Source organism: Prionailurus viverrinus, chromosome A2 (genome assembly GCF_022837055.1).
Source record: "Prionailurus viverrinus isolate Anna chromosome A2, UM_Priviv_1.0, whole genome shotgun sequence".
NCBI classification, from domain to species: domain Eukaryota; kingdom Metazoa; phylum Chordata; class Mammalia; order Carnivora; family Felidae; genus Prionailurus; species Prionailurus viverrinus.
This window is the reverse complement of record NC_062562.1, coordinates 87,926,820-87,942,080: the sequence shown is the minus strand read 5'-3', so window position 1 is coordinate 87,942,080 and position 15,261 is coordinate 87,926,820. Positions and strand designations below refer to the sequence as shown.

The window sequence follows — 15,261 nt, the reverse complement described above, 5'->3', positions numbered from 1 at the left end:
TCTCAAGGGAGAAGTCAGCCAGTAAGGTGTGAGTCACCTTGATACCATCATGGCATGATCTGGGGTCATCTGAAAACAAAAACCAGTTTGTTTTTAGCTAGAAGAATGTATACAGGAAAGGTAGAGGTCGGTGTTGATAGCCCTGTACAAAGTGTTCTCACTTATACATTATTTTATGGAAACGTCACAACATTCAAGTGACATTTGGATTATCTGCATTTTTACAAAGAAAACTAAGAGAATATACATAAATGCCCCAGATCACACAGTTAGTGCCAAAATTTCAATTTAGATTTGTCTAATGTGAAATCATATACTGACTAGTACAACTATCAGTAATAAGATATGAGCTGTTTATCAAAAGCTTTATTGGGCTCTTCTTACCTTGAATTGTAATAATTTATAGAAATAATGTGCATAACCTATTATTTCACAAACATAAGGTATTTGCGTCCTGAAGTTATATGCAAACTTAAAATTATTAGGGTGTGAAATTCTTCCGAGAAGAATATGGATGTTTCTGGCTTGATTTTAAGTCTCTGTTAAGTAGAAAGCCTTGTAGAAATATAAGCATGCTCATTTAATGGATGATTTTTTTTTTTTTTTTTTTTTTTTTTTTTTTTGGTAAAGAAAGAGAGTGAAGGTTTCTCACCTCTCTTAAGAGAGATCCTTATGGAAATGTTGGTCTTTATGATCTGGGGAAGACCCAGGTCTTTATGATCAGGGAAGAACCCTTGATCTACTGATGGGAGAAATGGCATTTGTGCTGTCTACTAAGAAAAAAAATAAATTTGATAGATCTTCATTTTAGTCTAACTCTGAGTGCTGTACTGAAGTAGATATTTTTTTCTAATGATTAATTGAAATCATTAGGGAGAAAGCTCTTTCACTCGCCTCTTAATAATATTGATGTGAAATGACGTCAAAGTCATTATATGAAGTGATCTCAAGTAAGTTCAACACACACACCTGATTTAATTAGTCATTCCCCCTCTCTCAGTCACTCTCACTCTCTTGCTCTCTCTCATATGTATGTATGACTCTCAGGATTTCATCATGTAATAACAAAAATTAAAAATCTGATGATAGTAAAAGGGTTATAGGCTGGTGTTCTCTCCTAGATAATCTCCAGTGCCATTGATTTTCTTGTTCTTGCAGGTGAAGACAGATGACAGAGTGGTCAAGATGGACCTCGGCTTACTCTTCCTTAGGGTACGAAAAATGGATGCCGGGACCTATTTTTGCCAGACAGTAGAGCATGGTTTTGTCCATACCGTCCGCAAAATTACTCTGGAGGTAGTAGAAGAGGAGAGAGTAGAGGAGATGTTTCACAAAGACTTGGAAGAGGATGGGCCTCCCAAGATGCCTTGTCCTGCCCAGAGTATCATCCCACAGGGGGCAAAACCATGGTACAAGGAATTCTTACAGCTGATTGGTTATAGCAACTTCCAGAGAGTGGAAGAATACTGTGAAAAGGTCTGGTGCACAGATAAGAAGAGGAAAAAGCTTAAAATGTCACCTTCCAAGTGGAAGTACGCCAACCCACAGGAGAAGAAGCTTCGTCCCAAAGCTGAGCACTATCGCCTGCCCAGGCACACGCTGGATTCCTGACGCCGTGACACCGTCTCCTGGCTTCTGAAGAATTTATGTTTGGAACCGAAAACGAACAAAATGAGAAACCATCCAGCTTCGTATCGCTTAACAGATTTCTGTAATACAGAAATGACTGTGAAGGTATTATGATAAATTATTATACGTACTCATTTGACTGGTTAAAAATCACATAAAGTTAACTAACTTTTCTAAACAATATTTATCAAAAAGTGACCTTGTCTGTAGTTTTGAGTACCTGGCTGCTTTTCCATGGCAATTATTATTTTCTCTTGGAAGACTTACGGTTATTGGAATATTGAAAAATTAGAGATGTTAATAATCATGTGAAAATTAAATATATATTTTAATCTTTCTGAATTCTACCTTTCCACTACGATGTAAAAGGTAAAGAATACCAAATACTTTATCATTCTCACATGAACTGTCTGTACTTTTTAAGAATTGTATTAGTGGGAAAAAAACAAAACAAAACAAAACTTGTATTAGTATCTAAACCATGAGTTTTATGAAGCCAGGTGTGTTGAAATTATTGTAAACCATGAAAGAAAAATTATGGTCACCTTGAGGCTCGTGCCCTTCATAAAACATTCACTAAGCCACATTCTCTACAGTTACATTTTATGATGAAAACACATCCTTTGAATTTCACTCCAGTGCAGAAAGAATGACATTAAGATAACTTCTCAGAAAGATAGCAAAATATGCCAAAAACAGATGAAGTTACAGTTAGAAATCTAACTGAAAAAGTTTTTGCTACCCTCTTGTGGTAGAAAAAGTGTATTCTCTTTTTTCTCTTTTTACAGATTGTCTAGTAAAGATTTGAAAGCAGTTTCTGTTAATACGTCCTGTCCATTTTCAGAAGAAAAAAAAAACTTAAAAATGTCTCACTGCTTATGTCATGCTTTAAGATGGAAATAATGTGTTTATGAATAATTTATTACCTCACAGGCCAAAAATGAAGATATTATAGCCCTGAAGCTCTATTAAAACTTAAATTTTATGCCTTCTAAATAATCTTCCCTCAAATATAAAGGACATTCCAGAAACATGTTTATTGTCTTTAAAATATTAAAGCAATTTGTGCTCAGATATCTAATTTTCCTCACTATTTTATGTTAACAAATAACATAATTGTTTCACGGGGTCACTTAACTACCGAGATATCCAGAGCACGTTTACTTTTATAAATAGTACCCAAAGTTTTTGAGAATGCTTATTTCTTGAAGTCCGTCCTTCCCCTTTTAATGTAGTGATTACCTTTCTAATATAGGAAGTTTTGTTGAGATTTTTCATTTAAATAAAAATTAAAAACAAGTGAATTACACGTGAAAACAATTACGAATGTTTATTTAAATATTTAGATATTCATTTCAACTTTCAAAGCTAGCTTACAGAGTATATAATTAAGAAAGTTAAGGTGTGGAGAACTTGGAATAGCTTATACTTTCATTTGAAAATTAACAAATACAAAAGTGTTTTAAGAAAGTCTAAGAAGTTCGTTTGTTAAGCCATGAAGCTCCAAAAGTTCTGAAGGATAGAAATATTTTGAAAAAGAACGTTCTCTGAAAAACCCAGTTGCTGTTTCCTCAAGAATCCACCGGAGGTCATTGCCGCCCACCAGTATTAACTGGAAACAGTGTGTATTTCAATAAAATCCCACCCAGTGTGGAGAAGTAGAACCCTAACCACAGATCACAGGGGTCCTTAGCAAAGTTTATGTCTGAAATACTCGAAGTGAACAGATAAGTCAGTAAAGCACGATTTATTGAAAATATTCTTCCATTAATACAGGAAAAAGGAAAGCAGGATTTTCTCTTCAGGTTTTTTTTTTTTTTTTTAAGTAAGGCATATAGCACCTACGTAGTTGACATTTTAATCTCAATAGCGCATATAAGCAGTTGTTAACAAGGATAACAGTAATGTCCTTTATGAGCTAAAATATTTCATAACTGAAGAGATAAGACTGAGGAAAATAACTTTGATAATAAGTCTTAAGAATTAAATATACTTTGAAGCTGTTCAAGGAATATGAGATGACCATTAAGGAGAGGGAGCTTTTTAAAATGCTAATTTAAGAGCATCTTGATAAGAAAATGTTGACGACTCAAGTCCACAATTAAGAGCACTAAATTTCCATACATACATACTTTTTTCCCTTTTCTTACTGTCTCCCCATTTCTTCCCCCAAACGTGTGCAGATGCATTGCACCACAGGAACACATCACGATGTACTTTAAGATAAAGCTGTATTGCCCTCTCAAAAGACAAACAACCTATGTGGCTGTCCTTGAGAATCTGAAACCTACCACAGAACGCCTTCCCAGTCTTTTATTCGGTCTGGCATCAGAATTCAAATTCAGGGTCTCCTTTGAGAAATGTCCAGGTTTAGAAAATCACTAATGTGTTGATCAGCTTTATCCTCTTTTTCTTGAACTCAGGAAGGGCATGTACTTAGCTACCTACAAGACTTGGGGGAATTAAGAGTCGGCCCTGACTCACCGTATTTTCCCCAGACAGAGACCTGGTGAAGAGAAATCATGCCCTCTAGGAACAAACATTAAGCTGAGAAAGAATCGTAACTGCCCATCCTAGGTTCAAAGAGGCACCTCCATGCAGGATCGGTCTCCTGCTTTTTCAGACCAATGCTAGGACATTGTAAGCAGAGAGGCCCAGTGTATAGGATGAGCCTTGAGGTCAAGCCGTGCACACCTCCTCGTTCAGTTCTATGTCAGCTATACAGAGATGAAGATTTGTTAGCAAGTAGGATTACAACTCCAAGAGGGTTCACTTCATGATCTGTGAGGTCTCTTCCATGTCTAACATTCTACATTGCTAATTTTTTTCCTATGTGTTTATCACTGAAAATTTCAATGCAAAGCTATTAACTTGGAGAAACAGGGATTAAACTAGAAATAAACGCGAATAAGAAATCTACATAAAAGGGAGCAGAAAGTCTTTGCCTGTTTAGTAAGCGGCAATTCTGTATATATTTTGGAGTTTTTGTGTTTCCCCAAATTAGCTGAACAGTTAGGATGTTTTTATTGAGTGTTTAATATTTGCAATAGGGTGTAGGGCTTTGTAAATCTTCGTAGCGATTATGAGCATTTGTACAATTTGTAAACTATGATACATAGTTCTGCCTGTTGGTGTTAAGCATGAAACAAACACAACAGCTGTTGACCTTAAAAGTGAGTTGTCTTTAGCCTGACAGGGACATTAAGAGAACTGCTTAGCCTCGTGTGGAAACTTGAGATCCCGGGAGAAAGTGCTTGCAGTTATGATGACAATAAGGAGTCCATGTTCTTGCTCTTACAGCAGAGTATCATCACATCAAGTTGCTTTTTCGAAAGCAGTGCTCAGTTTTCAGGCCAACACCTGTTGCATTTGAATCAGGTATAAATAATAGATTTTCCACGAACGCTGTTTTGATTGGAGTGTGTTATTTAAGCTGGTATGTTTATTTTTTCTCGGGAAGGTAGCGTTATATTTTGGCTCTCATTATAATTGAATGTGTTCTGTTTGTGTTTAAGTGGCTTATAGCTAGAGTACTGTATTGGGGTGTTCTGGCCTATATGGCTTCCTTTTATTTGCCTGGGCCCATAACAGCATGTGCTTTCTTATTTCTTTCACTGATTATAAGCCATGAGACTTATTATCATCTAGTGGTAAGGTGCAAAGACCATGGACAGTGTGTCCCTTTGACTATCCTATGGATTTGCCGTTATGCACTGCATCATTTGCCTGTACTATTATGTACAATTTGTATTTAGCTCAACTTAGATGCTAAAGAAATAAATATTTACTGAACCCTTAAGTGCTGTCTGAGGAATGTTTCCTAAGTTTTTGCCCGTTAAACTCAAGTTTCCTAACGTGTCAAGCCTAAATGTAAACATTCAATGCTAGACTAGTGTTCGTTTTCTTTAAGAAGTTAGAAAAGAATTCACTTCTCTTTCCTTGAAAATGTCAGTCAACTTTCTTAAGAAGGAAAAAGTCCATTGGTCTCATTACGTTGAAGCGTATGGGTCTCTTTCTGCCACATCTTGTTTCTAGAACCAGCAGCCTGAAATTCCTTTCGAAGCTGCATCATCCAGATAAGAGATATGGGGAATGAATGCTTTTGAAATGGTAACAAGTAGCATATTGACAATTTTTGCAGGCCACAACATTTACCTTAATGTATGTAAATTGCCATTTTCTCTGCTATTTTTATTAGACCTTGGAGAGGTCATTTAAATGAGATTTGGTGTTAAATGAAACTCTCTTTGGGAGTTCTCTTTTTAAGGAAAATTGTTGTTTTGGTCAGTAATTAGTTACAAAGCTTTAAAGCAAGAATCTGGCAGCAGCTTCCAGACAGTGTTTCTGGCAGCTTTATGATAGGACGCCATTAATGGTAACGGTTTATACTTGTTTCAAGCTCGCACTCATTTATAATACAGGGCCTACTTCTGTAGTATTTGAGGAACCCAAGGAAACTGCTGTTTCGATAAACAGTCATCGGTCCAGGGAAAGTAGAGAAACGGTTATGGTCATAGTACTTTCTTGCCTGTTATTCAAGGGAACCAAAACATGCACCCATTTTTTTTTATTCAAAAACTATATGCCAGGCACTGGACCAGGTGTTTCCTAAAGCGTAGAAGTGTTAATAATGCCATTGAGTTAGATCAATAAAGAAAAATTGAGTTGTATTTGTTCTTAGAATGTGTCTACAGCTTTTATTGAAAAAAATTCCAAATCCTATTTTTCACTTGATGCAGCTTGAAACCTTATAAGAGCTTAGCTTTTCAAATGCATTCGGGGTGCCGGAGTGGCTCAGTTGCTTAAGCTTCCACCTCTTGATTTCGGCTCAGGTCATGATCTCAGGGTTTTATGAGTTGGAGCCCTGTGTCGGGGCTCTGTGCCCGGACCTCACAGAGCCTGCTTGGGATTCTCTGTCTCCCTATATCTCTGCTCTTCCTCCGCCCACACTCTGTCTCTTTCAAAATAAATAAATATTTTTTTTTAATGTTTGTTTATTTTTGAGAGAGAGATGAGGGGAGAGACACACAGAGAGAGGGGGAGTCACAGAATCCAAAGCAGGCTCCAGGCTCTGAGCTGTCAGCACAGAGCCCAGTGCAGGGCTCCAACTTTGGAACCATGACCTGAGCCAAAGTCAGACGCTCAACTGACTGAGCCACCCAGGCGCCCCTATGGTATTTTCTTATAGCAGCCTTAGCAGACTAATACTTGAAGGAAAGGAAAGAAAGGTGCAGAGGTTAAGCATACACAGAAACATGCAAAATAAGCCAATAGATACATTTCCAAAACATCTGAAAATACCTCAAGTTAAATAAACAGTGATATGTGGGAAAGGTGGCCTCTCAGCAAAGATGACTGCTGGCTTATATCAGTTTGCAAATTGTAGGTTTCCAAACTGTAGCTGATTTCTTCTCTGTGGATCAGAATTAGGTTTCTGGGGAAGGAGAATACAAAATTATGAACTCAATTATCAACCAAAAAAAAAAAAATTAGTGACAAGTGAAATGATCTCTTGGAGATTATTCCATGAATTTGATCTAATTTGAAAGAATCGTTAAAGAGTTTCTTATTTTACACATTTGTTTGTTTTAAGCAGCACAAAACAACTCAAGTTTATCATGTTGTGAATTTTGTAAGTCCAAAGTCAAGGGACATGTCTTAGCTGGATTCTCTGCTTAAGATCTCAGCAGACCAATGTCAATGCACCAGCTGCCTGGGCCTTGGGAAAGAATCCAGGTAATTGGGAAAATTCTGGTTCTTGTGGTTCTAGGACTGAGATCCCTGCGCCCTGCCCTCCACATTGAATGTCAACAATGGACAGTCGAGTCCTTCTCAGGCTTGGCATCTCTGACTTTCTCCACATTTCTGTGCCTCCAACTGGAGAAACTTCTCTGCTTTTCATGTTTGTGTGATGAGACTGGACCCACCCAGATAATCCAGACTAATCTCTCTCTTTAAAGATTTATTATCTTAAATACAACAGCAAAGACCCTTTTGCCATGCAACACAACATATTTTCAGGTTCTGGGGATTAGGATGTGGCCATATTTGGAGCATCGCAATCCATACCCTGGCCTCCCAAAATTTACATTCTTCGCAAATGCAAATTATGTTTATCCCATCTTAAGGTCCCCAAAGTTCTCATTCTGTTATGGCATCAGCTGAAAAATCCCGAATCTCATCATCTGTCTTCTACATCAGGTGCAGATGAGGCTCTTGGTATAATCTATCAAATACCCACTAGGGCACAATTTTTTTCTCTCTGTGGCTCTCTGAAACTAAAGGAATTTGTTTTCTGATTCCAACATACAATGATGGGACAGACATAGGTTAATAGTTTCTAGATATTCTGGTTTGAACAGGGAAAACGAGTAGGTAAAATGGAGTCACCATCCAAAGTAGTTTAATAATTCAGCAGGATTAGGTTTGAAATCTCCATATTAGGTTTCAAGGCCTAGGAATATGCTATGACTCTTGCCTTTGCCCTCTCTGAGTTTACATTTTGCCCTCTGGGCTCTCCATCCCACCCCCTGGATTCCTAAATGGCTCAGGTAATTTTTATCTTTCCTTCTGCTATCCTGGGCATTGACTTTGTCCTCGAGCAGATGGTCTAGATATTTTTTTTTTTTTTTTCACAAAATGTGCTAAGGACAGTGCTCAAGGAAAGATTATCTGTTCATCCCAACCAAACCAAATCCTCCAGAAGACTTGCACATCAGGATCATGTCAGCACCTACATCAGGGAATCCAGGAAAGGTAGTTTCTAACCCTACACTAGGAGACGAACATAGCTATCAGAAAAAAAAAAAAAAAAAGACAGTGGGAGAGAGAGAGATTGAGTAGAAAAAGGCATCATCTGCTACAGACATCATCTGTTGAGGCAACAAGTAAATTGAAAAGTTTAAATTAAAATTAGTAACACTGGTATGGTATAGGCAAGGAACTCATCCATCCTCCTGAACTGATAATTCAGAGATTTAACACTCTGCTTAAAAATCCAAATTTTGGCAAAACATTATATTCAGGCAATGTAAAAAAAATCTATTATTTTGTTGGTAAAGTCTACACATTTTAATTTTTGCCACAATAGTTTATGAGAAAGTCGTATTTGGGCAAGCTTTCTGAAAATATGTTAACTGTGGATAAAGAGTCATTTTACCAAAAAAAAAAAAGTCATTTTACATAATTGAAGCAAAAGGGCAAAATATTGATACCAAAAGGAGTATTCAGGATTTACATTTTATAAGACATAAAAGGACAGCACATTTTTTTTTTTCTCATCATGCAATTCTTAAGGAACAGATGGCAGAAGCAGAGACACTTTTGGAGCTTTCTTGGAATGTCTGTTCCTTGTCAGTTTTGTCACTGTTCATATTAGGAAATTTGGTCTCATGGACAGTACAGCAAAAAACTCCAGAAATGTGTGAAAGGTATCCTAGCTGAAGCCAGCAGAATGCAATTCTAGTTGTCATGTTGACAGATAACTTAGAAAACCCATTTAGTTTCTCTGCTTCCAAATATGTAAAATATATTTTGGCTACCAAATATGTAAAATGAAGTGATTGGACCAGATGAATTTGGAATACTTACCATTTATAACATTGTTTGATCCTATAAAAAGGGATCCAAAGACTATGTTCAAGTACTTACAGAGAAAAATCAAACTCTTTAGTATGGAGGCCAAAATACTTTATCTTTAAACTGTTATTTTTAAAGCTTTATTGACACAAAGTTGATGTAAAATAAACTGTACATATTTAAAATGTGCAATTTTCTGAGTTTTCATATATATGTACATCTGTGAAACTACTACAATCAAGATACTGAATATATCTATTATGCCCCAAAATATCCTCATTCCCCTTGTTAATTTCTTTCTTTCTCCTCGCCCCTCCCCATGCCTGGGGAACCCCTCATCTGTTTATGATACTGTAGAGTAGTTTGTGTTTTCTAAACTGTATGCAAGTGGAAAAATACAGTATATTCTCTGTGTGTCTAGTTTCTTCCACTAAACATAAATATTTTCAGATTCTGCCCAGTTGTTGAACGTCTCAGTAATTTCTTCCTTTTTATTACCATTGTGATGGGTATATAAATCTGTGATGGACTTTTTTTTTTCTTTTCACCTATTACAAATAAAATTGCTTTGAACACTCATGCACGAGTCTTTGATAGATGTAGCCATTTATTTTTCCTGGGTAGAAACCTCGGAATGGAGTTTCCAGCTTGTGTAGTTGGTGTATATTTAATTTTTGAAGAAACTGTTAAATTGTTTTCCAAAGTAATTGTACAATTTTACCTTTCCATGAGCAGCGTATGAGAGTTCCATTTCTTCCATACCCATACTAGCACTTGGTATGTTCAGTATTTTCAATTTTGGTCATAAATACTAGGTGTGCACTAGTATCTCATCTTGGTTTTTCATTTACATTAGCCCAATGACTGACAATGTTGAGCATCTTTTCGTGTGCTTGTTATATGTCTTTTGGGGGGATATGATTGCTCAAATATTTTGCCCATTTTTATTTGGCTGTATATCTTCTCATTATTAAGTTGCAGGAGCTCTTTATATATTTTAGATACAGAGTCTTTGTTAGATACAGATTTTGTAAATATTTCTCTGTCTTCATGTTTCCGTTTATTTTGGTAACAATGTCTTAGCAGCAAACATTTTTACTAAGTCCAATTTTTGACATTTCAGTTTTTTGTGTTGAATTTAAGAAATTCTTGTCAAACATAAGATTACTAAGATTTTTTTCAATTTTTTTTTCTTCAAGAACTTTTATAGCCTTAGCTTTTACATTTGGATGTATACCCATTTGAAATTAGTTTTGTGTATGCTGTGAAGTATGTGCCAGGATTTATTTCTTTACATATGGCTACTCATCTATTCCCAACCATTTCAACCATTTGTTGAAAAAATTATTCCCCCCATGGAATTGCCATGGAAACTTTTGATGAATAAAATCAACTGTAGAAATCTTAGTTTAGCTGAATCAAGATGACCTACCAGACTTAATGGTATAATTTCGCATGTGCAACATTTGCACATATGAAGAAAGTCTTTCAGTCTCATCTTAAAAATTCTGTCAAGTAGCAGTGCCTAGGTGGCTTAGTCGGTTCCACATCCAACTCTAGATTTCAGCTCAGGTCATGATCTCCAAGTTCATGAGTTCGAGTCCTGTCAGACTTCGCTCTGACAGCACAGAGACTGCTTGGGATTCTCTTTCCCCCTCTCTCTCAGCCCCTCCTCTCTCTCTCTCTCAAAATGGATAAATAAACTTAAAAAAAATTTTTTTAATATAATAAAGATGTCTTTGATTTATCAAGTAACCTTCTTTAAAACGCTACTAACTCTTGTAGAATTAAGTGGGCTAGAATTCACATAAGCAGTATCAATTCGTCAACCAGCTAAAAGCCATTTGGGGTCACCTGAACTGTTCAAATGACATTTTTGATGGGGTGGAGGTGGAAGAAGGAAACCAGGGGAGGGAAAAAGCTATTAGGGTTTTTAGAAAGGAATACTTTAAGGGGAAAGTTCAGCCCTTGGTTGAGAGACTTAGAATAACAAAGAAGAATGTGTCCTCAGGCATAAGAAAAAGGCAAATAAGCAATAAAATGACTTTTTATGCCATTTTCCCTATAGTTTTTTGCCGTTTATTCAGAACAAGAGTTAGTTTTAAAAAGCTTCTTCTAATGCCGTTCCTGGTGAACACTTCCGGTCAGTTGCTCGCTTCTGTTGTCCACTTCTTGAGTTCTCAGACGCCAGTGCCTTCTGTCTCTTCCTTTCCTCACTGGGGATACTTAACTCTCAGGGAGCAGAACGCAGGCTGGCTAACACGGGTGAAGTCTTTCTGGGACACACTGGTTGCAAAGATTCTTACGGATTCTCAAAATAATCTAATAGCAGTTTACAACACGATTTCCTTAGAGTACTTTTTTGAGTCGCCAAATTAGTTTGCAAAGCAATGCAGCCTGTCCGTTTGAGCACAGTTTTCTATGTGACGTCATCATAAAACGCCATCTAAATCCTCAAAGATTTAAGTACATGCAGAATAATCTTAGTGCTAATATATATATATATATATATATATATATATTGGAATGCCATCTTCTTAAATATGAAATGCTTATGTATCTTGTTGTTTTTTTATTAACCAGACTATTACAATAAGTAGAACAATATGTCAAAAATAAACTAATCCCTAAAATTTGTGCATAAATGAATATTTACTGTATCATTTTTACTCTATCAAGAGTGAGATTGCAGATATATTCTTGGTAACAATCTGAAAATTAGCTTGGAGTTTATTTTTAAATGTGAGAATGTCTCATTTCTTCAACTAATTAATTCTATTTAAAAAGGACACACATTGGAACTCTGTAAATTTATTTATTCCGGTTTGTCACATCTATATGTAGACCAGCAAAGCATTTCTAAACGGGAGACTTTAAAACTGAATTCATTTTTACCACATTTTATGATATAGCTCGCCATAGCAGAAAAAATACTACAAAATGATTTCAGAAAATCCATATATGAAATACTGAAGCACTTTCCTGAGGAGATCACTATTTCATTTGCTACATACATCAGTTCATCTATCACATTTGAGGGATGTGGTAGATGCTGTATTTGCTACAGGGCAAGGTTCTCTCTGTGTTAAGTAAAAATTTTCTCTGCACCAAGGGACTGCCCCAATTCAGCCTTTTAATACCAGTCTACTGCCTCGTGTCATTCTTCTTCCAATTCTTTATACTTATGTGTCTGGAGGCATATATACATATATATACACACATATATATGTGTGTATATATATATACATATATATATGTATACATATACATGTCTTTTTTATTTTTTCCTTTTATTATTATTTTTTTTTCTTTTTATGTATATTCAAGTTCACTAACATACAGTCTAGTCTTGGCTTTAGGAGTAGAACCCAGTAATGGATGCATATTTTTTTAATTGAAGGAACTTCTGCAAATTACATCACGGATTCTCTTATTACCCTCCTAGGATGTGAGGGTGATCTGGCTACAACATGTCACCCAATTGATCGCCAGCGTTGATTTGGCTGATCTGGCTGGCTAGGCGGGTGTCCCCTTCCTCCCTCACCGCTGCATGTGCGTCCCTCTGGAAGCTGCGCGCTCGGTGGAAGAGGACGACCTTCCCCGAGAGAGGAGGAGCGTTCTTCTGTCAAGGGTATACGAGTAGCTGTGCTCCCCTGCTAGAACCTCCAAACAAGCTCTGATTACCCTCATAAAAATCCCCTCCAAAGACCCTACTCTTTGCACAGAATAGAGCTAAAACTCCTTAATAGGCTTTTCAAGGCAACTGCATTATCTCTTACACATTCTACACTATACACCAACTGAGAAAACTGACCAAGTACACCTAGCGTTTTAAATTTTTTACCTTCTACTCTCATCTGTTGGCATGTTATAAAATGGAGCCACAAAAGCCACTCCCTTTGCAACTCAGCAGAGGAACTATGGTTCTTTACTGTCTTTTTTAAGAACTTTTTAAATGTTTATTTATTTTTGAGAGACACACAGAGAGAGAGAGAGAGAGAGAGAGAGAGAGCTAGCGGGGGGAGGGGCAGAGAGCGAGGGAGACACAGAATCCGAAGCAGGCTCCAGGCTCTGAGCTGTCAGCACACAGCCCAACACGAGGCTCAAACTCACAAACCATGGTATCAGGACCTGAGCTGAAGTCGGACACATAACCAAGCCACCCAGGAGACCCTGTTCCTTTACTGTCTTTATCATCACTTGGTTCTTTGCCACAAGCTCTCAAAATCCAGATAGCAGGAAAAGCACTTTAGCCCTTCTGATTTCAATTAGGTATGATGAAGTGAGTTTGACGGTCCTTTCAGGCAGTCCACAGTTCTCTTTGGACACTAACAGTGTTTTAAGTGGCTAAGTGCTGTCTCCCCCAAGTTCTCTCAGGAAGAGGGTTCCCAGGGTTGTAGGAAGGGAAACCTCTGTGATCTTGTGTTACTGTTAATGTGTCTTCACATCCAAGCCATGCCTTAGAGTGTCCTCTAGAGGGCACTAGAGTGTCCTAGAGTCTTAAGCTAAATTAAGTCCTAGAGTCCTAAGGCACCTAGGGTCGTTAAGTTGAATTATAATGCCATTAAAAAAATTTATTTTGTCTCAAGGCCTTGATATTTCAGCCTCACCTCCCAAATCTCTGGTGTTTAGTTTCACTGGCATCTGGCTATGCCACCCATGAAATGCTTAGCCCAGATGGTCCATCTGCACTATCACTATTCCTCTTCCCATAAGCTAACTGGCCAGCACCCTTGACTATCTTTAATTTCTTTTCACAAGGAGCACAAGAAATTCTAGAATTCCATTCAACTCAGGGAAACTCAGGTATACTTTGTAAGTTAATGTCCAGGACTCTGTCAACCTAATCTACCACTGTGCCACAAGGTTTCTTTGGTGAGACCTAGTTCCAAGTCCGCATATGGATCATCTATAAAGCAGTCTGCTCTAACTCTTCCAGGTGGGATATGGGTTCTTCTACCTCCAGGGACCTCTTCTTGTCACCCATTTTTCTATGGTTTAGAGATTCAAAACAACTGGGAGAGAGAACGTGTCAAGGCCTGAGATTGTACCCTACTTTGAAGTTAACAGGGTAGCCTGTTATTGTTTCATAGATGCTGGTAGAAGACACAAGGTCTCTGGGTCAGAGACAAAGGACTTTATTTTAACACAGCAAGCAGCACGAGTATGATGTTGGCACTGGTTACCTTTGACCCCAATTTCCACGGAGGTGATAAAAAATGGCCCAGGTGATCACTGAGCCTATAATGAGTTTGATTCAATGCTGAAGAACATTGATCTTGGGAAATCTGCTGCTTTTACATTACGCCTCGTCTTTGTTCTGGAAGGAAACATTATATCATCCCTTAAGGTTGTTTCCTACCAGTACAACACTGAGAAATGGCCCAGGTAAATGCAGTCAAGTCTTTGCATTTTTGCCATACCTAGCAAGAAAATGCAGGAACACTTAAGTTCTATGGCAGAGTGCTTCTCTTAGCAGAACGTTCATATACATTTCTTACACTTAGGCTTTCCTACGTCTCACTCCTGTCCACAATCTTCCAGACCAGAAAAGGTGAGCTTTTCTTCTTCTTACTCTAAGTAACATCCTCTTTCTTTATCATCGATGCTGTATGCTAAGATGTTGTAAAAGATAGGAATATTTTCCCTACACTATGGAAGAAGTTTTTTAAGATGTCCCTCCATATCTGGCTCTGGAAAAATTCAGTTGGAGCTGCATCAGTTCAAGTCTTCTGGAAAGCAGATGCAAAGGTGGGTGAGTTCAGCGTTGGGAAGAAATGACCAGACCTAAGTATCCCTACCACACCCACCCATCAAGTTGCCCTGGGAGAGAGTATCAGCTAAAGACCATCAGCTGACTACACAATTTGCAGCTGGCTCTTTCTTATGGGAATCCTGAGTAGTGTCCTTTCTTGGCTGCCGTAGGAGCCAAAGGAATTACATATGTCCTCTCTTTTCATTATGGTTTGTTTTAAAACTTGTCATCAAACTACAGAACTTAGATCTATCTGCCTTGTCTGCCTTGGAGCCATAACTCAGTGAGTCTAGCTAAAG

The 15,261-nt window shown here is 37.5% G+C and overlaps 1 protein-coding gene across 1 annotated transcript in view; it reads left to right on the top strand.

Annotated features, from left to right (window-relative positions):
• Positions 1-2,609, top strand: part of SEMA3E (semaphorin 3E) — a 238,235-nt gene extending 235,626 nt beyond the window's left edge. The window contains exon 17 of the mRNA XM_047851082.1: positions 1,159-2,609. Within this exon, the coding sequence (XP_047707038.1) occupies positions 1,159-1,611 (453 nt within the window). The 3' untranslated portion in view covers positions 1,612-2,609. The remainder of the gene's footprint in view (positions 1-1,158) is intronic.
• Positions 2,610-15,261: the final 12,652 nt, after the last annotated feature.